Source organism: Phaethon lepturus, unplaced genomic scaffold (assembly GCF_000687285.1).
Source record: "Phaethon lepturus isolate BGI_N335 unplaced genomic scaffold, ASM68728v1 scaffold4510, whole genome shotgun sequence".
In the NCBI taxonomy this organism is placed as follows: domain Eukaryota; kingdom Metazoa; phylum Chordata; class Aves; order Phaethontiformes; family Phaethontidae; genus Phaethon; species Phaethon lepturus.
The window spans coordinates 1-20,210 of NW_010512439.1; the positions used below are offsets into that span (position 1 = coordinate 1).

At 39.3% G+C, this 20,210-nt stretch overlaps 1 protein-coding gene across 3 annotated transcripts; it reads left to right on the plus strand.

The window, feature by feature from the left end:
• Positions 1-2: 2 nt before the first annotated feature.
• On the plus strand, positions 3-19,084 carry TMEM196 (transmembrane protein 196). 3 transcript variants are annotated; one of them, XM_010286922.1, is made up of 5 exons: positions 74-307; positions 11,795-11,851; positions 13,684-13,938; positions 15,817-15,890; positions 18,243-19,084. In XM_010286922.1, exons 1-5 carry the CDS (start codon positions 149-151, stop codon positions 18,247-18,249), a joined length of 552 nt encoding a protein of 183 aa, XP_010285224.1. In that variant the 5' UTR covers positions 74-148; the 3' UTR covers positions 18,250-19,084. The 3 variants fall into 3 exon arrangements, with proteins under 3 accessions (XP_010285232.1, XP_010285240.1, XP_010285224.1); XM_010286930.1 differs by lacking the exon at positions 15,817-15,890 and having other exon boundaries at positions 3-313; XM_010286938.1 differs by lacking the exon at positions 15,817-15,890 and having other exon boundaries at positions 3-295.
• The last annotated feature ends 1,126 nt before the right edge of the window (positions 19,085-20,210 follow it).

Sequence of the window (20,210 nt, forward strand, 5' to 3'; positions counted from 1 at the left end):
GACCGCCGGCCGCGGATGCGCCGCTCCGCCCCGGCTGCCGGCGAAGGAAGAAAAGTTTGGGGGCGACTTAGGGCCGCGGGAGCGCCGGAGGAGAAGGCGGATGCACGGTTTCCCCGGCTGATCGGGAAGGAAGGATGACCGAGGGAGGATGTGCACCAGCAGCCAGATCATCGGGAGCCTCCTGGTGCTCTCCGTGCTGGAGATAGGGTTAGGGGTGTCCAGCGTGGCCGTGGGGGCGGTCAGTTTCAGCCTGGTCCTCACAGAGCATAAACCTCAGCTGGGAGACTCTTCTCCGGTATGGAGCGGGGTGTGTGTACGTTAGCCATTTCACTCTCTCTTTAACTCTTTATGGTGATGGTCAGACCGTGCGAAGGCATCCCTCTCCTTTCCCTCTCCTTCCCTTCCGCGTGTGCATGCTGCGCCGAGAGCCTCGCCGGGTCCATTTCCGATGTGCATGGGGTACGGTCTGCATACTCGTGGGGCGAGGGAGGAGGCACGGCGGGGAGAGACGGATGTTTGTGTTGGCGGGGGGAGACCCTTTCTTCTCGCTCCTTTTCATTTTTCAATTTTGCTGTGAACAACTGAACTTTCTGTGAACCCATTTTCACACCTGGGAAAGCCTGATGCCTCGAGTGGAACATGGGCCGTAGCTCTCAATCTTTAAATTGATTGTGAGTTTTGCTTTTAAAAAAGAACAGCCCTACCGCTTCTGATGAGACTGTCAAAAGGTGTTTTAAAATAATGGCAAGGGTATGTCAGCTGAGTTCTGAGCCTTTGGACGAAAGAGATAAAGAGGAAAAGGGAAGGAAAAGGAAAGATATGTTCTCATGATCTGGGCACCCGAGCTTCTAGTAAAATGAACAAAAAAATCAAACACCAATAATGGGTTAATAGAAGCAGCATGTGCATATCACAGAGCATTTCTCACTTCTCAAAAACCTTTCTTATTTTTTCAGTGTGAGATATGCATGTTTCTAGGAAGAATTTTCCTCCAAATGGTTATTTATATTTATGAAACAAAGAGTAGAAAATACTGAATATTCAGCCTAAACATGAGTGGGCATTTTTGGACTCCAAAGCTGGTTTTGGCCAGCTTGGATTGTACAGCAGTATTTCTAAAAGGATTGTTTGCTTTGCTTGAGATAAGATGATAAATGCAAAACACTCTTGGTTATTCATCAGAGTAACCGCCTGTAGTTTATAGATTCATTCTGACAAAGTGCTTCATGTAATATTCTCATTGTCAATAATTGTTAATTATTGACAAGTCATAAATATTTTTGACAGTATATAAACACCCATATAATCCTGCACTGCAGAGCAGGTAGGTGAGAAATGAGAATGAAGAGCAGATAAGACAAGACAGTAGCCAACAGGTAATGATATTATCAAAATCACTTCGAAGAGGGAGGTTTCTGATCATTGCTGATGAAGAAAAAAGATTACTCAAAAAACATGTGTCTGTCTGAAGATTTAATGACAGAGGGCAATATCCTGGGTTTCACTGAAGTCAAAGAGTTTTGATCAGTCAGTGAGATCAGTATTTTATGCAGTGATTGCATTTTGTGACAATGGTATCACAGCTGATACCATTTCATGACGATGCACATTTCCTGCACAACTGCCTCATTCATTTTTACGCCTTCTGTTACCCCAGAGTTTGTACTAGCCATAGATTAAGATCCTATTACATTAGTTGTTGGCTCCAAGGACCTTATAATCAAAGCAAGAGCGAGATATAAGATAAAATGGTGTAAGGGAGTGTAAAGGAACAACAAGCCAAAATTGATTGGTATAACAGGTGGTCGCATTAAACACCAGCAGTCTGGCTGATTTGAGGCTGTTTGTAGGTAGAGTTTTAGAGAGGAGTAAGACAGAGGATAATGAAGTGATTTTGCAGGTGTTTATAGGAAATTATTCCCATATGTGAATGAAGAGGCATGGAAGGGAACACAAAGGGACTTGTTTGAAAGTGTAACAAGTGGGTGAAGGATGCCCACAACCAGAGCCAGCAGAAGCAGGGAACTCAGCCATCAGCTGCTAGGAACTCAGCAAACAACTGGAGGCTGGCTAGGCAGAGACAGGCCACAAAGAAACTGTAAAGTGGAAGCAAGCAGCTTATGCTTCATGTAGTAGAGGAAATGACAAGCCACAGTGGTATGCAGTGGGGTGACATGGTTATAAAGGCTTGCTTACTTTGCCTTGAACTAAAGATCTTTGGTCTAAATTCTCACCATTATGGCACCCTCTTTGTACCACTCCAGCAGTTTAAATTATCTGTTGGGTTGTGTTTGACTGACTAGAGGACTAGCAGGTGAGACAGGACAAGAAAGGAGCCAGAGATCTACCATTCTCCAGGGATGCTTAGGGCCGTGAGTAACTAGGTCCAAATTAAAACAACTGGAGACAGATTTGTTTGCATAATCCTCAGAATTGTCCTGCTGTGGAAATGGCATAAAATGCTCACTGGATCTTACAGTGAGCTCATGTTGCCTGTATTAAAGAATACGCCTTGCACTCTTGAATCAAGGTTTTCCTTTAACAATAAGGAAAAGAAAGAGACATTAAAGGAAAAGCTGATACTTGGACATGTTAGGATGCAAAACACTGGAGTTAAGTTGAACAGTGTCATGTCTCCTGTTGTAATTTACCTGGAAATAGACTGAAAACTTTTGACCCTCTTCTATCCTTTACTTATGTGGGTGGAACTCAGCAGAGGCACAGGTACATAAGGAAGTAGATGAAGATAGCATCACCATGGAAACCTTAACCTGAATTCCTACAATTTGGGCATCTTAAAATCATGCACATGCTATCTCCTATGCTTGCCTCCCTATGAAGCTTTGCATTTGACGCACATTAGCTTTCTTCTTAAAAGTTGTTCTTATTGTTCACTGTCTCCATTCAACCAGATAATTTACTAACAGACCTAACTTTAAGCATGTGAATCCCTCCCATAGGATTAGAGATACAAGTGAAGTTAAGTATGGGCTGAAATGCTCTGATCATTGCACGCCATGCGTTATGTATACACAAGCCAGGGAAAGCGGAGTAGACAAGAATGAAGAAATGGAAAGCCTAGACAATGTCTACATCAAAAATGCATGGAAATGGGAAAGTAGTTTCTAAATTTGTTATTCTCATTGGAATTGAGCTGGATTAAGATAGTAAGAGTTGTTTAAAAAGTAGCCAAAAGAAAACAACTGAAGGTGTGACTGACTTCTCAAATTATCTGGAGCATGTGGTGGTGACTATCCAATCTATTTTACATCATATTCAATCTGTTCTTTTAAAAATAGGTCACAGCTGCCAAATTAAAAAAAAAAAAAAAGAGTCCCATAAACCCAAAGGTGAACATGTTGTTGATTTCTGGATTTTCTTTCCGTTTGTTGTGATTGCATTGGTATAATCTACCCCACAGGCTGTACTCAGTGCCTCCCAGATTTTTTTCCAGAAATCGAGGTATATTTCTAAAATCCACCATTCCAAGTCAGTTATGTGACGTACCATAGAAATGATCCAATGAGCATGCTGAACCACTAAGCAAGAATGACAGCATCCATAGCAAAGGCTTTTGCACAAACAAAAAAATCAGAAGATAATCTTTCAAAAAGTATTCACAGATATTTTTTAAATGGTCATACACTTTCACATCTATATTTTGAACGTAATTATTGCATCACTATTATTATGTTTAGTGACTATACATTCACACATGCACGTATATGGCTCTAATTCTCCTTTATTCTGCAGTGGTGAATAAATTCTTGAGATTCTCTCACAGAGGGAGAGAACGAGAGAAAAAAGCCACATCTTTAGTCAAATATGCCATCTATCTTCATATGCAAGGAGACCTGATGATTCCCTTATGGCTATGCCCCTCAAGAGCAATAGTTTCTTCCCTTACTATGACAGATATGTTGGTCACTCTGCCTGTAGGGGCAGAGTTATAGATTACATGATTTGTGATTGTACCACAGTGGAAGTCTGCATGCCCATTAAAAATCTGCATTTATAGTTTGGCTACAGAAATTTGCTCCAAGTTGGCACTTGAAATATTTTATTTCAATTACTTTTTTTTATCCAGGAATTGAAGGAAAGGAAAAAGATTCAGTCAGTGTATGGAACACTCCCAGAGCAAGAACATCATTTTAGACTGTTAAATCAATGTTGGTGGCCTAAAATTTTAAAACATTAAATTTTGCATCTAGTTTTTACTGCTGCCAAGTTTCCTTTGGAAAGAACAGTCAAACTATTTTTTTTTTTCCAAAAGAACACTAAAAAGTTCACATTATTGTTTAGCATGCAGACAAAATGCAGATGTGATCCTACTTTATTTTAACATGTGTATTGCATTTTCATCAAACTGACCATATTTCTGGCTGGCTCCTGCTCCTGATGAAATGAATCGCAGCACTGTCAGTGAGCTCAGTGGAAGCTGGAGAATGTTCTATACCTATAGATGAGGGAGGATGTATCCAGCATGGGAGCTTCTTGCCTTGCATGGAACCGGGACAATTCATTCCAGCTGATGAGTCTTTCAGTAGGTTTTCTTTATGATTCAGATCCTCCAGAAGCACAAACCAATATCGAAGACAGTCTATCCAAGGGGACTTGTAGTATCTGGCTTGTATTTAAGAGGATTTGCTGAATATAGACTGACTTAAGCATATGCTTAAATCTTTTGCTGAGCTAAAACTTTAGTTCACCTGCAGGAAATAATCTTTATTACTTTTAGAGAAGAAAGCAGTCATAGTCTAAACTAAATATTTGATTTAAAAAACAACAAAAAGCATTGTTTACTATTTTTTATTCTGATAGCCCTAAACCAGTAAATAAATATTATTATCTTGTGCTGAGAATTTGAGTGTTTTTCCATATAAGCAGAGTTTTTTCCAGTCACTGATGGCAGGTAGACTTTCAGGTTCAGAGACCCACTTCTAAGTTTTCTTGAGTGTTTCTAAAAACATTTCCCATTTTTAAGGCATCTCTGCAGTCTTAGAACCAGACTAAAGGAAACACTAATCACATGGACTGGGATGGATTTTAAACTGCCTGAATCTGGCTTGAATCTGGCAAATCAGTAGGAATTGTAGCATTGCATCAGCTAATATGACCTGGTAGCACACTGCCAGGTCAAGGTATGAGCTCAGCTTAGACATGTTTTAACAGTATGTCTCACTTCAAATAGCAGAGCCCCCCTCTCAGCATGACAGATTTCGTGGGACACAGGGTTGGATTGTGGCAATGCTGTTGCTTATGATGTTGGATCTGGATGACTTGCAGCCAGCTAGACATTCCTGTGCCCACAACTCCTTCCATGGGACAACAACATTATTAGAAGTTTCCACTTGCCTTTTGCAAAGATTATTGTGTTTCTCCATGGAGGTAACAGGCAAACCTATTTGGTTTGCTCTTTTTGCCCATTGTCATTTTTCTCTAGTTTGATGCCTTTGTTTTCATGAGTGGATTCTGTGCCCTTTATGTCTGCATTAAGAAAACATAATCCTTGTACTGAAATACCTCTTTGAAGAAGAGTTACAATTAGAGACACATTCTCTGCTCAGTTCATCCATTAGGGATTTCATCTTTTATCTCATTTGGATGGAGCTGAAGCAACAAGGTTATTAAATAGCATGGTCCTTTCTAGACATTACTAATTTCAAATTCCTGGGTCTTCTCATGGCAGTTACATGTTTATACAGTTTTTTTAGTGTAAAACACAGATTTGCTGGTTTACCCCCAACAAGATTAGGCAGAAGTGAAGCTGTTGATTCTGTCTTGATTGTTTATTCTTCCAAGTGGGGGATTATTTGAATAGGTATGATACGCTTGCCACTTTCACTGTGATGTATTCAAATTTGGAATAATTTCCCTTCCTCTATTTCAACAGATACATGTGGATGACCCAGAATACTGGAGGGCTTTCCACATAGTTTATGTAGTTTGGGCTGCTTCTTTGTCATGAACGCTACCCAGGGATCAAGCAGTCCTTATATTCAACAGGTTTTCTCTACTATTTTCTTCAGCCTTTCTCCAGAAAGATTTTCCATAGACAGTTTTCATTTTCTCAAGGGAAATACACTCACCATTGCTTTTGCCTCCTCAAAATAGAAGAAAGAAAGGTTTCTTAAGTTCAATATACAAAATAAAAATAGTTCCTTTTCTTCTGCATGATGGAAACCAACAAATCTTTGGCTCTCTGCAGATATAACTAAAACTGAATCTTTTTTTTCAGACTACCAGTAAGAAAGCCCCTTTTTTCCAGGAGAAAATAAATGAGGTCAAGTCTTTTGTTCCAGAAAATATGAAACAGGGATGGATCCAAACCACAGAACTTGAATCTAAATTGAGATTTCAGCCTCCCTACCAAAATTTCTGGGTGTTTAAATCTGAGGTTTTGTTTCAAGCTGATATTTAATATAAAATAAATTGAAGCAGGCTCAAAATAAACATTCCCCTTTTCTGGGAGGTCTTTGGTTCTTTATTCCAAAGTTCAAGAGACCAAAAGACAGATTTTCAAATATGCATATTGAACATAAGCAGGCACAGATGCAGTGTGAATGGCAAAGACTCCACAGACAATTAGACACTACTGCATCACCTTGCAGTCACACTAGTGCTACCAGATGGGCTCTGACGCTGCTAGGTCCCTGGAAAAACTTTACTGAAAGGGAGACTGAGGCATTCACAGCCCACTAGTCTCTAAGTACCTTTTGTGCTTTGCAGTATCTTTTTTTATTATTTTTTACCCATCGCCCAAGAGTGGTTCTGCTTTATCTATTATTGGATGATACATTCAATCCCTGCCTCCTCTGCCAGTCTTGACATGAAACATCATGTATCGTAAGAGGTATGAATAAGTCCTTCACCAAAAGTAATCCCAGAATTAATGGGAATTGGTTGCAAATAGTGATCTATGTAGGTTTTTAAGTGAGATTTGGTATCTTTAGCCTTTATGATTTTTCTAACGAATAATAATTAAAAAGAAAGTCCAACAGTGAAACATCTGTTTCAACAAGTCCCAGCTGAAGGTCCCTCTCTGGCTTACAGGGCATTTTGGTGGGCTTATTAATTTAGCTTATCCTTCATGGAGTGTTTTAGCCTTATTCTCAACATGAATTGTGAACACTTCAACAATTGATCATTCTTTATAAGGAGCTTATCTTCAGTGATATATTTCTTTTCCACTCCCAATTTACTGTATTTTCAGTGTATGTTTGCCTTAACTTACATCAGGTTTGACATGGTTAGAAAATGTAACTACATTTAAAGAGTGCACGAAGTTGGTAAAAATTGACCGAGGATAATCAATGATCCTGTAGAAAGGAGCAAGTCCTCACCATGACAGTATTAGTTAGTCATGGGTAAACTGTAGTTCAGAGTAGCTTAACAGTTACAAGTAAAGTTTAAATGGTATGTCATATTGACATAAAGTCTTTCAGAATAGCCAAGAACAACGAGCAGCAAGACAGCAGAGCCCCTGGTGGCTGTATTCCAGTTGGCAGTAGTATAAAACAGAAGAGTTCAACATTAAAAGACAAACAGGATCATAGGAAATTTCTTTTGAGTCTGATTTGTACTCACATCCTTTTTCTGGTACAAAGAGATAGTGTAGTCTCTCCCATCTACTTTTCACTACTGCTGATCACAACACTGCGACATCAAAAATTTTACAGGAAATTACTATAGCACCACCAAAGAAATTCCTAAGTCCCTAGCTGTTCTATCAAAAGCAATGATCAGAGTCAATCACATAATGTCCCACTGTATTCCTAACCCTTCTAGACGTGTCTACACTGAGAAGCCTGGCTAAGGCAACTCTGCATGAGCAGTGTTCCCAAGCCCTGGGTATTGCTAGTATTCTCTCTGTAAAGAAGGTTTCCACTGCTTCCAGTGGATCAGAATCCTCTGCAGTCTCAGAAGAGAGAGGTAAACTTGTCTCAATGATTTCAAAGCTTTGTATAAGGTTTAATTGCCTGACACTGTGGCTCAAATTCATCAATTGGTTTTAATAGCAAGATGCCTGCTGCAATAAATAAATAACCATACTGGTTTGGGGCAAGCCTTTTCTCTGTGAATGTAGCACACTATCATCAAAAAATATCAAATAATATTAACCCTTTTCTACTGCCCAAATGCTTTTCTTCCAAGGTTTTTAACATGTTCAGGCACACTAATGCATTCAGTTTCACAACTTGCTTGTCTCGTAGTCATACAGATTATAAACCTTTGGCATGAACTTCCCAAGCTCACAAAGAAGAATGTGGAAGAACCAACACCCAACTCCGAGTTCTCTGTTGGGTTCTTTAAGTACAGGACACATTATTCCTTGTATATATATATATAAAAATATTGTAGAAGTACAGAGAGAGAAAATACATACAGAGTATACATACAGACCCTGACAGAATAAAATATTATTATAGAATCAGAGAATCATAGAATATCTCAAGTTGGAAGGGATCCATAAAGGTCATTGAGTCCAACTCCCTGGTCCTCACAGGACTATCTAAAACTAAACCATATGATTAAGAGCATTGTCCAGATGCTCCTTAAACTCTGACAGAGTTGGTGCCATGACCACTTCCATGGGGAGCCTGTTCCAGTGACCAACCACCCTCTCAGCAAAAAACCTTTTCCTAATGTCCAATCTGAACCTCCTCTGACACAGCTTCATTCCATTTCCTCATGTCCTATCACTGGTCACCAGAGAGAGGAAATTGCTACCTTGAGGAAGTTGTAGACTGTGATGAGGTCACCCCTCAGCCTTCTCTTCTGCAAGCTGAACAAACCAAGTGACCTCAGCTGCTCATTGTAAGTCTTGCCCTCAAGGCCTTTCACCATCTTGGTCGTCCTCCTCTGGACACAGTCTAATGGTCTGATGTCCTCATATTGAGGTGCCCAAAACCGCATACAGTTATTGAGGTGGGACCACACCAGTGCATTGTAGAGTGGGATAATCACCTCCCTCAACTGGCTAACTATGCTGTGCTTGATGCACCCCAGGACACAGTTGGCCCTTTTGTCAAGTTGAACATGAGTCAGTCACTACTGACTCATATTCAACTTGACATCAACCCAGGCCCCCAGATCTCTTTCCATGGGGCTCCTCTCTAGCCTCTCATCATGCAATTTGTATGTACAACCGGGATTACGCCATCCCAGGTGCAGAATCCGGCACTTGTTCTTGTTAAATTTCATATGGTTGGTGATTGCCCAGCTCTCTAGTCTATCCAGATCTCTCTGTAAGGCCTCTCTACCCTCAAGGGAGTCCACAGCTCCTCCCAATTTAGTATCATCAGCAAAGTTAATGTACATTTGACTCTTGCATGCAGATTATTACTCCAAGTAGACCCTCAGATACTTTAACAACTATGGAATACAGTAGTCACTCCTTATTTTTGAGAATCCAGTACCTTAGGGCTTGCAGATTAGCTCATTCACTATTCTTTGGATTTCAACTGGGAAATAGCTTAGGTAATATATATGTATATGACACTACATAAAGGTGGTTTGGAAAGATATGTGTTCTGTCCTAGTAAAGAATAACAGAACTGCCCAAACTGATGGGTTCTAATGCTGAGTGAATCTGTAATTTGCTTGTTGCTCCTTTGGTCGTATGCAAGGCTAATGTAACTTGTAGAAGTACAGAGAATGTTTGTTGCATTCCCTTCTGGCTAACAAAGACTGTACAATGGAAGCAGAAAGTCTTCTCCAACTGAAATCAATGGCAAAAATCAATTGACTCTAGTAGAAACAGCAGAATTAGAGCATTCTTGAAAAAAATGGGTGACCTATTCCTTCAGTTTTCAAGGTAAATTATCAAAACCCCAGCTTTTAAAACTAGTTAACTTACGCTTGTTACAAGTTGAAACTATCTTTGATGGTGTCTTCCAGCTCCTTTCTGTAAGATTTCCAGAACTCATACATTTTTCATCATACAGAATTTTCATCTTATTCTTATTCAATCACTACAGAGAGAAATGATATTAATCTGCTTTATCAAGTCTGACCGAATACAACTTAATTACAGTGATGTCTTCAACACAATTTTTTTTTGAGGTTTCTGCATTAGTGTTGAGAAATACAAAACACTACATTTGAAAATCTTAAGCATGCCTTCAGTTGAAGACAATCTGCAATGACAGGACTGGGATTGAAACTCCAAAACTTCACAGGAAGCTGGAGAGAAAAATTACAAGGCAGGTGTGATAGTTCTGAGCCAAAATCTCCTCTGCTTGTGGGAAAGGGGCAGAGGGAGCCCTACCTATTGTTCTTTTGATTGTTATTCCAGTGGGTGAACTCTAGTGGCAATTACCAGTTGCATGTCCTGAGCCATTCAGCGCCATGGTTTACATGACCCAGCCTCCTCCACAATCAGATTGGTATTAAGTCCACGCCCCATGATTAGTGTAGAGGTAAATAATATACAAAATTGAACCATATGCATTGTGGGGAACTGATTCAACGGGCCTAACAGAGTAAAAATACATCTCAAGGCTTATGCTTAGCTATATGCATGAACTAATTTAGCTGGAGGGAGATAAACTATGTATTAAAGCATCTCCACAACTGAGATACTGAAGTTGCAATATTTTGGAGGGTAAATGAGATGTACGTGCAATATATTAGAGCCTGAATGTTGTATAGAAACTGCTCTCTTTTTTTTCATTTCTTATGTAACAGCCAGGTCTGTTCTATGATTTAATCCTAAATCGAGGTCAAGTAGAGCCTTTTGCTAGAAACACCATCTCAGTGCAAAAAGGATGTGGAAAAATCCAGTTTTAAAACCATGAAATTGCTTCCCAATAGGAGTGTAGGTTTAGCTTTACTGAAAAAAAGGTAGCATAGATTTCTTAATAAAAGAGTTTATGAAGTATTGAAGAAATCTTTTGACAATATTACAAACACCTGGAGAAGACCTTACTGCTTTTATATAACCAATGTAGTTCCTACCACCACTGTTCCCTAAGGGACTGTTCACTGTTTCCCTCATCAAACTTTTTTGGAGAAGGAAAAAGAGACATCAGAGAATGTCATTTGTCTTTAATGTAGGTCACTAAAAAGCATTAACACCTATTATTCATATCCCTGTTTTTGTTTTTGTTAATCAGTTTTAGCCTAATGCTTGATGAGACAATTAGCAGATCAGTTTGTGCACAGGAACTACATGAAAAAAGTACAGATACCTTCATGCTATCTCTTGCAGAGTGGGCTATCTAGAATCTGAAACAGATTTTCCTGCATGTTCAGTGTAGCCACACCAACAGAGGTACTCATATTTACACATGCACCCATGGAGGTGATTGAATTGCATTCTTGCCCTGAGTTCCACTGGCTTGAGGACAACAACCCATGTATGATCCCTCAGTGGTTCACACAATAGGATCAGGGCATTAAGTACCTCAGCTATGCTTGAAAGCACATGATTTGGATCACTGTCTATTACCTTGCTAAACTTTTCTGAGGAAAACAAAAGAGTAAAAAGGCATCTTGCAACATTGTGGGTTTTTTTCATGTTTTGTTTACCCAAGCAGATTAAAAGTAGGATTTATTTTTTTTTATGAGTAATCATCCTCAGTCTCACTTCTCATTCCAGTTTCTTCTTCTCGGATAAGTGTGTTTATGGTTGAGTTATAACTTCCTGAAACATAAGGTTTGTGATAAAAATGCTGACAACAACTGTAACCGTTGCCTAACCTACCATTGTGGTCACCACTACAGCAATACAGTAGGATTTAAACTCAAGACCTTAAATGATGAAATAATTGTTGGGTTTTTTTCTTTGCAGTTTCTGCTTTGTGGCATATGTGGAATACTGTGCGCAAAAAAAAAATCTGGACTTGTTGTAAGTTTTTCCACTGCATATATAAGACATAAGTATTTGAAAGGCATACTTATCTAACTTGAATTCCTTACTGGGTGCTTCCTGTGTCCAAGTGTTTCTGATAAAAAAATCAATAAAAATTGCAAGTCAGCAATCCAAAAAAGCAATCAGCACTTTGGGTTAATCAAGCAAAACAAGGCAGTTCTGAAATGGCCTATTTTAGGTCATGTCTGTTCAAGACACACATCCCTATTTATCCCTGTCTGGATAAACATGGATGGAAAACCTCTTGACACAAATTTATGTCAAGTCAATAAAAGTTCCCCAATAACTTCACTGGATTGTAACTTCTCTCCTTTAAAAACCCATTTCTATGAAGTGTGCCATGACTGGGCTGCCACCTCAATGAAGCTGCTGACCAGGTTTGCTTCTAGATATCATAGCTCTTCACTATTTTAGTAAATTATTTTTGCAATCAGAATCATTAATTAGCCAGTTCTAAAGGGATGGTGAATGTTTTCTGTCTCTTCTAAGAATCAGAAGTACAGTCATTTTTCTGACTGCCACAAAATGGTGCCATTACTCAACAAGTCATAGCAGAACTTTATGTTAAAAACATGCTCTTACTGTAAGTGATAATGTCTGGCTTAATTTTCTGTCAGTTTGATTATTCTGCCATATACAGATGGCAGTCACGTAATACCAGCGTAAGTGTGAAGGGAGTCAAGATCTCTCTCATATAATTTTTGAATACCAATGAGTTAAACCCGTTTACGACGACAGTCTAATTTCTTAAAGCATGCGGACCATGACCAGTTTCTAAAAGCTGTCTGGTGGTCTCCTAGAATAGTCACTTCCCAGTGGACTGCAGCATACTGCCTGAACGCCACACTCCTGATGAAATTCTCATCCCAGTCGTGTACAGAAGTGGTCTGTGAGGCTCCATAAGTTGTTCCTACCACCGTAGATAAGTACATATACAAAGCCATATTGAGTAACATCAAAGGCCCATCTAGATCAACATCTGACAGGCCGGCAATATCAAGGGAAGTGAAGAAGACAATAATTTAGCAATGTCTTTGTAATAAGGTCTTTTGCACTCGAGTCATTTGTGGCTCAAGGACATCCTGAACCAGGGTGGCATCTTTGTGATTAAAGTGATAGGAGGTCTTTAAGCATGTCTCATTAATTGCGGCCTGTTTCACATTCTTCTGAAGTTCCCTGAAACATTTTAACCAAGTTGCAAACAAACAAACAAACAAACACAGTCACCATGCTGACCTTCTGCAGAGCTGCATCACAGATTTCTTTGTTGTTTCTGTTGCTTCTTTGTCCAGCACATTCACCTTGAACACTTTTGAAATGCCCACAAAAACTGTAGAAAGCCTCCAAACTGCTCTCTGAATGAACAAATTAGAATTGAACAAGAGGCAGAGTCAGATGGCGCACAAAAGAGATGCAATGCGAGTATGAGGCGTTCACTCCTGCGGAGTGGTGAGAAACTGCACAATAGAAAATTACGACACATTCTGTCATGTTATCGTTTTGAATGAAATGCTGTAAATCAGATTTATGTCCTAGTAGTCCTTCCACTGGCTAGCTTTTAACATGAGCAACTCATTCTACCCAACTTTATCTTACATGCAACATCAATCTTAACTCCTGTACACCAGAAGGTATTGTATTCCCTTGGAGCTCTGTGGGAGCCGAGGGAGTTAAAAATGACTGTCTGTGAAGTGTTTTGCAATCCATGATGCTATCGAAGCATTGAATGTTAGTGTCATTTTTTGTATGAATGAATCTGTCTCTGAAAAATGTTACTGTGACATAAACTCTCTTGTCTTTCCTGACAGATGATACTTTTTTCTGCCTGTTGCATCTGTGGACTAATCGGAGGAATCTTAAATTTTCAATTTCTTCGTGCTCTGACAAAGAAGTCGTCTGCTCTCTATTCTTTGCATCTTGCCTCCATGTCTCTTGCATGCATTGGAATTGGTGGTTGCACCCTTTCTTCATGGCTCACTTGTCGGCTAGCCAGCTATGAACAAAGGCGAATGTTCTCAGAAAGAGAACATTCATTGCATCACTCCCATGAAATGGCAGAAAAAGTGAGTTGTGTGTCCTCCCTTATTTGTTCTGCTTCTCCTACAATGCCGCTGTATGTATTAACATTTACAATTGGCAAGAGGTGTATTCAGTTTTCAGTTTTATATGAGAAAGAGCTTCTGGGAAATGAAACGCTGCCATTCTGTATAAGCTTTATTATGTTGCATTATATGGAGTTATTTTTAGATACTGTATATTTGCAGTACATCCATTTCAATGAAGTACATCCATTTTCAACATAATTCCATTGTATAGCTATTCAAGGGCTTAGCTGCTAAATATAGCACTTCATAAATAATTGGAAGCCTTATTAATATGGATTCTCATGTGTTGTACTGTGAAAAAGCACAGAATGCTTTCTGTAACCACATCATTGCATGCTTCCAGGATTTAATCAATTTCTTCCTCTCCCAAGTACTCAGCTTATAAAGTAGGTTGTTTAAACACAAAAGCCACAGTTCACAAACCTAGATGACTAAACCTAAGCACCTAAGGGCATATTTAGACACCTAAATGAAACTGGTCGGATTTGACGCAGCACTGAGCATTTACTGCCTTTCTCTTAAAAGGAAGGTTTCCAAGGTGTCTAGGTCTATGTTTAGGTGCTGAAACTAAAGCTCCCAAAGTTGAGCATGTAGGGCCAAAAGAATTAAGTGAATAGAATTCTTTAATTCAGCTCCTTGGATTTACAGATATGATTAATATTTGAGGAGTAAAATGTTCACTGACACCCTGTGGTCTACGTTTAGACTTCATATCCAACAACTTTCATTTAAGAAATGAGTAAAGAAGGGAACAAAAGTCAAGCAGCCTGCCCATCTAAACCTCCCCATGCAAGTCTGCATTATAGTTAACTTCAACAGTCTGTATCACATCTACTGAGACCTCTGAACAGCAGAACAAGGATTAATTCAGACTGTAGAACGTTTTCTGATTCCTTGACAAAACATAATATAGCAGTTAATTGTCCATTAAGTAAAAATGACTTGTCACTATTCTTTGGTTTCTTAACTGAGATGAGACTCCAAGTAGAAATACAGACTGAATTCACCTTAGAAGATGTTTGAAACATATTTTAGAAGTTAAATTAGTATAAGTTAAAACAGTAACATAAAACGGGGTGATAAAATCAGGGAAAAAGATACATTTCTCCCTCCCATTTTAAAATGAAGCAATGTTCTGATGAACTGTGTAAGCAAGCATGATCATGGTCTTGCAGGTGGTAGGCTAGATCCTGCCTCTCAAAGAGGCTCTTGTCTCAACAATGACAACGATGAAGCCTATTTGACATAAAAAGAGAGAAGTAAAGAAAGAGAAATGGCCTGGGAAGAAAAATCTTTCAAAATACAAACACTTGCCAACCCTATCAATTTGGGCTGAAGATGACCATGTATAGCAGTAGTTCACTACTGTCTTTCCTGGCCCATTCACCTACTGAGCTTTTAAGACACTTAGCAGTGAGAACTGTCAGATGCCCATCTATCTTGGGTGAAGGGTCATGATGCATGTGGAGAGCAACCCTATTGCACATACTCCGTGAACGTGGGATGTGCCCCACTGATGATGGACTCCCTGAATGTGTGTTGTAGAAACAAGTATGCATGCGTAGATGGTCTGATCTGCGACGTCTTAGACCTACAGCCTGTGACAGCCTGCTGCTGGCCGGTTTGAGTACATTAGCTCAAGGCATGCCCCTAAAAAATAATGAAGGTTACTTAAAAACTTACATTAAATTAGGCCCTGATTTAGAAAATAGCTTTAAAGTGTTTTATATACAAGACTATTTTGTATATTTATACTGATATACAGTAATATAGACATGTACTGCATGTGCATTTGTTTGTGCTATATTTATTGTATAATTGTTATATTTATATTAGAGATTGAGGGGTATTGAAATAACCGACCTGCCCAGCTGCCCGGTGGTTCCCCCGACACCAGAGTTACCTCCAAGGTACGCTGAACACTAGGGAGCTACCATGTTGTTATGTCACTTCAGGAAGGGCTACCCCTAAGAGGAAGTCATAGTTTCAGCTAATCAAAGTTGGCTGATGCTGTGATGTCACTCTGAGTCAGGAATGGTGCTTCCAGGTGGTGACATAATTCTACGTGGTGAACGCTGCAATCTGGAAGTAAGTTGAGTATTTAAAATATTCACCCTAGTTATAGACATCCAAATGCTCCTATTTGGATGTTGCCACCATTGACTCACTCTGCTTCTAATCTGTGTGCTCCTTCATTTCTTGAATTCAGCAACATTTTTTAATTTATTAATACTTTTATTTTTGAAAATAGAAGTATTGTGGAAAATAAATGTTTTTCAATACTTTTTGAAATTATGATGTTATTCTAATAGCTGATGTCTGCAGATGATTCAAGGGATAAAGTTGAAAAAAGGAAACTTTCACTTATGAGTAGCCTTCTGACAGATCATTACTATTAACCTGTGGCTGACTGATAGTTAATATTAAATGGCTTTGGTATTCTCGGTCCCTTTACCAGCTAACTGCTATCTTCAGCATAGATCCAACAAAGGGTTTAGGCACCTACAAATAGGCAAAACATAGCGCCTTGTTTCAGAGCAGACAGCCCCCAGACCGGGATCCTGAGGCTAGTGTTAGGCATGCATGTTGCTCTTCAGAATATGAGGAGAACAAGGCACCACACAAAAGCATCCAACACCGTCACCTGCCAAATGGAGAGCTGGGTGGTAGAAAATGCTCAAAATTCAGTGTTTACACACCTTATTTTCTCTGAAGCTTATGCTTGATTCAGGACTATTAATTGGCAAGGGTACTTGGTTCGATGGCCCTAAGTTTACTTTGTAGCGAAGAATAGCGCATAATTTCTTTCAAAAACTGTGCAGGGAACAATTAAGCCTTGTGATCTACTTCAAAATGTAGCTGGTAACACCTGAGAGAGGAGGCACCAGTGTTTCCACTTCATGTGAAACTCTTGAGTTCTGGTCTCTGCCTCCCAAACTATTATAAATCAAGTATTTGTGGACTAAAAGAAGAGAGAGAAAGAGTCAGACTAGGGATAAACACCGGGCCCTAGAATTTTCTTCTCTTTGCCAAAAATCTCAGCTACTATGCTATAGAGTCAGGCTTGCTCTTTCTGTCTTTCTCTCTCTCTCTCTCAGTTTAGCCCGATGAATCTCGCTTTACTTTCTTCATATAAACTTTCACAAGAAGAGGGACAAACAGGTCCCTTTTCATCCACATTTTCTCCAACTGTACCTATGAGGTGGAAGAGGTGAATTTAATCTTCCATGCAGAGAAGAGCTGCTGGTTCTCGTGCAAATATTATAGAACTAGCCCAACAGTGGCACCTTCACCTCATCTACCTGAATTTTGAAAAGAATAGCCCAAACTGCATTTTCACATGTGCCCATTCCTCTTGGCACAGTTGGATGTTCTCTGGGATCTGTCATCGGACATAAGCAGCAGATCATTTCTGCATTCTGATTCAATTTGGTATGAAATAGGCCTAGGACTGCTTAGAATAAGGCAGATCTGAGTATAAGCTCCAGGTGGCTTTGCAGCCTTGAAGACCAGAGAAGTGCTTAATTAATGTAGCCATCTCCAGGCTTAGACAGCTGCTAAGTAAGTTTCTTTGGATTGCAATTTGAGAATTAGAAACTCTAACTCCAAACAAATGTTGGTTTAGGTGCTTTAGGATTCTGACTCATGATCAGGTCATCTTGCTCTGGGATGACTCATCTGCCACTTGAGTGGCAACTGCTGAACTGCTAAAAATTGTATTGTGGCATATTAAGTGAAAACCAAAATCAGTCCCATTCCAAGGCAAGCAGTCAAAATCCTTAGATCCTGTTTGGATCTACACCTATTTCTCAAATTTTATCCCAGTTAGCATCGAATGGCATCTGTTTGTAGCATGTCAGCACAGAAAAAGGTTTGAATGGAAACAAAGACTCAGTTACCATCTTGTTCCGTTGTACATTATCACACAAGTTTGAGTTGATACACTTTCAAAGGACAACGTCACAAAACTTGCCCGGATGCCATCAACGCTGTATATGTGGTCTGAGAGTAATGTCCAACTCAGTCAGTATCAATGAGTCTATCAGTTTTCAAATGTACTTAATTTATATAGGAAGAAATGTGATATTTTTTTTACAGTGAGATTTATCAAGCCAAATAAAAAATGTAGTTTTTCTGAAAGCTCAATGTTTGAAATTCAAAGTTTGTTAATTTTTTATTACAACCTTAGCTAACTAAATGTCAAACACATAATTGTAAAGAATAATTGTATTTCTAACCAGTGTTTTCTATTCTTGTTGCAGGAAATGACAGACAACCTAAGCAATGGTGGCCCACATCTGATTTATAATGGAAGTGTATATTAAGAGATTTTTAAAAGTTCCAGGGAAAGAAGTGGTTTTAGAATTTTCTTCGGGGAAAAAAAGAGACTCCAAGAGATTGAGAAAATGGAACTATCTTAGCTTTTACAGCTCAAGTGTCACAACTGCAGAACAGCACAGTTGCATTCCCCTTTTAGAAATACGTTCAAAATTTGTCTCCTAAACATTTTGCGGATATACAATATTTATTCACTTCCTGGCTACTCTCTCTTTTTTTTTTTTGTCTAAATAACTTTTCAGAACTATGACAGTATTGAAATAGACTTCTCAAGACTCTTCTTCTCATGAAGAATCAAAAAAAGAAATTAAACTGGCCCACATTTAGCCCCGTCACAAGATTCCTAAAGAGAAGAGGGCAGAGGAAGGATGGCTCAGGGGGATCTTTACCTCCTCCCCACTTAGCAGCACCTGGTGTAATACGATGGCTTCAGATCATGTGGCAAGGTACCAGCAATGCATCTGCATAGTCCCCCTCCCCACATTGCAAATGCATCCGGCCTCAGTTTCCCAGTAGATCATATCAAAAGAGAGTGCAAATTACTCTTCCAAAAGGCTCCCATTTCATATTCAGAGTGTAAATGAACAGTGTGCTGAAAACAACACCACTGTCTTTGTTTTGAAAGACAGAATGCTCTAAGAACGTCATAAATCAAAACCTCAACAATGCCTTGTTGTAAAGAAATTGTAAATATTTCCAATTTGTGAATGAAGTATATTTCGTAATTTGTTCATAAAAGATGACAAATAAAATGAAATCCTAACCAGAGGTTTTAGAGTGATCTTTTGGGTTTTTTTCTTGTTAGAACTTGAAAAGCTGAACTGTCACGCTTGCAGTTTTGCACAACACATTGAAAAGTTCCTAAAGGAGTGAAACAAGCTCAGAAAGGAGAAAAACGAAGCCTGAACAGAGGTGTGACCAAGGTCAGGACATGCTGGCAATTCTGCCCCAATAGAATTTGGGGTCTGTTAAAGCAGTGTATATGATAAGACAGCAGCTTTAGCTGACACGAAATTTTATTGTAGGACTTACTGGCTCATATAGCCATGAAAAATGGAAGATGTAATCTGTAACAGAACATATACAGCATAATATTCATATAAAATATTCATATAAAAACACTCATATATTATATAGTGAGTCCATGACTGTGCTATAAAGTCTGTACAGGAGTTTCTCATCTAATTACAACATAGGAAACATCTTCACTGTGATTTAAGGCTCTCACTTAAACTTCATGCAAATTAGTTGGATAGCTAAGCTTGTGAGTCAAAAACTGGTCCACCTTATCAGGCTTCTCTTCTGTCTGAATGGGTTTCTGAATCTCCTCAAAGCCCCTGGTATACTAATATGTATTATGTACATTAGTAATTGCTAATGAGACTGTTCAAGTTCATAAAGAATATAGATACTGTCATAGCAAAAGAATTAGATGTTAAGGCATCTCTGCCCAAGGAAAATGCTCCCCTTCCCAGGTCTTACCAGCCTTTAGACTGTCTCCGCTATTACAGCTTGTTTAGGGTCTTTATAGGTGCCATTGCCTCTTCAGCTTGATGCTCCTCTTCCACAACAGCAGGAAACGTGGGAAACATGTTCCCGGTATGTGCCCCTTCCGAGAGCACTTTTGTTGCAGCTCTGGACAAAATCCATCAAGGCAGGACTTAGCCCACTGTCTAAATGGGCTGCAGAGTTTCATATAGGTTGAAGAAATTCACACTGGACATAGAACCAGAGGAGGTGGTTCTGTAAGATTCCCTTCCTCATTGCATCAGTAAAAAGAGTGTAAAAGGGTCTTATCCAAGAAAAGCAAGAGTAAAACAAAAAATGACTCAAAAATCCATCTCAGAACTTCCTGGCTGAGGTTCATCACTATCTATGGAAGACTGCTGTAA

What these genes read in the sequence shown, in the direction of transcription:
- TMEM196 (XM_010286922.1), top strand. Translation starts at nt 149, where the DNA reads ATGTGCACCAGCAGCCAGATCATCGGGAGCCTCCTGGTGCTCTCCGTG. An exon ending in CTTCTCCGGTATGGAGCGGG is followed by an intron (nt 308 to 11,794) that starts GTGTGTGTACGT and finishes TTTTCTTTGCAG; the next exon opens with TTTCTGCTTTGTGGCATATG. An exon ending in CCCATGAAATGGCAGAAAAA is followed by an intron (nt 13,939 to 15,816) that starts GTGAGTTGTGTG and finishes TATTTATATTAG; the next exon opens with AGATTGAGGGGTATTGAAAT.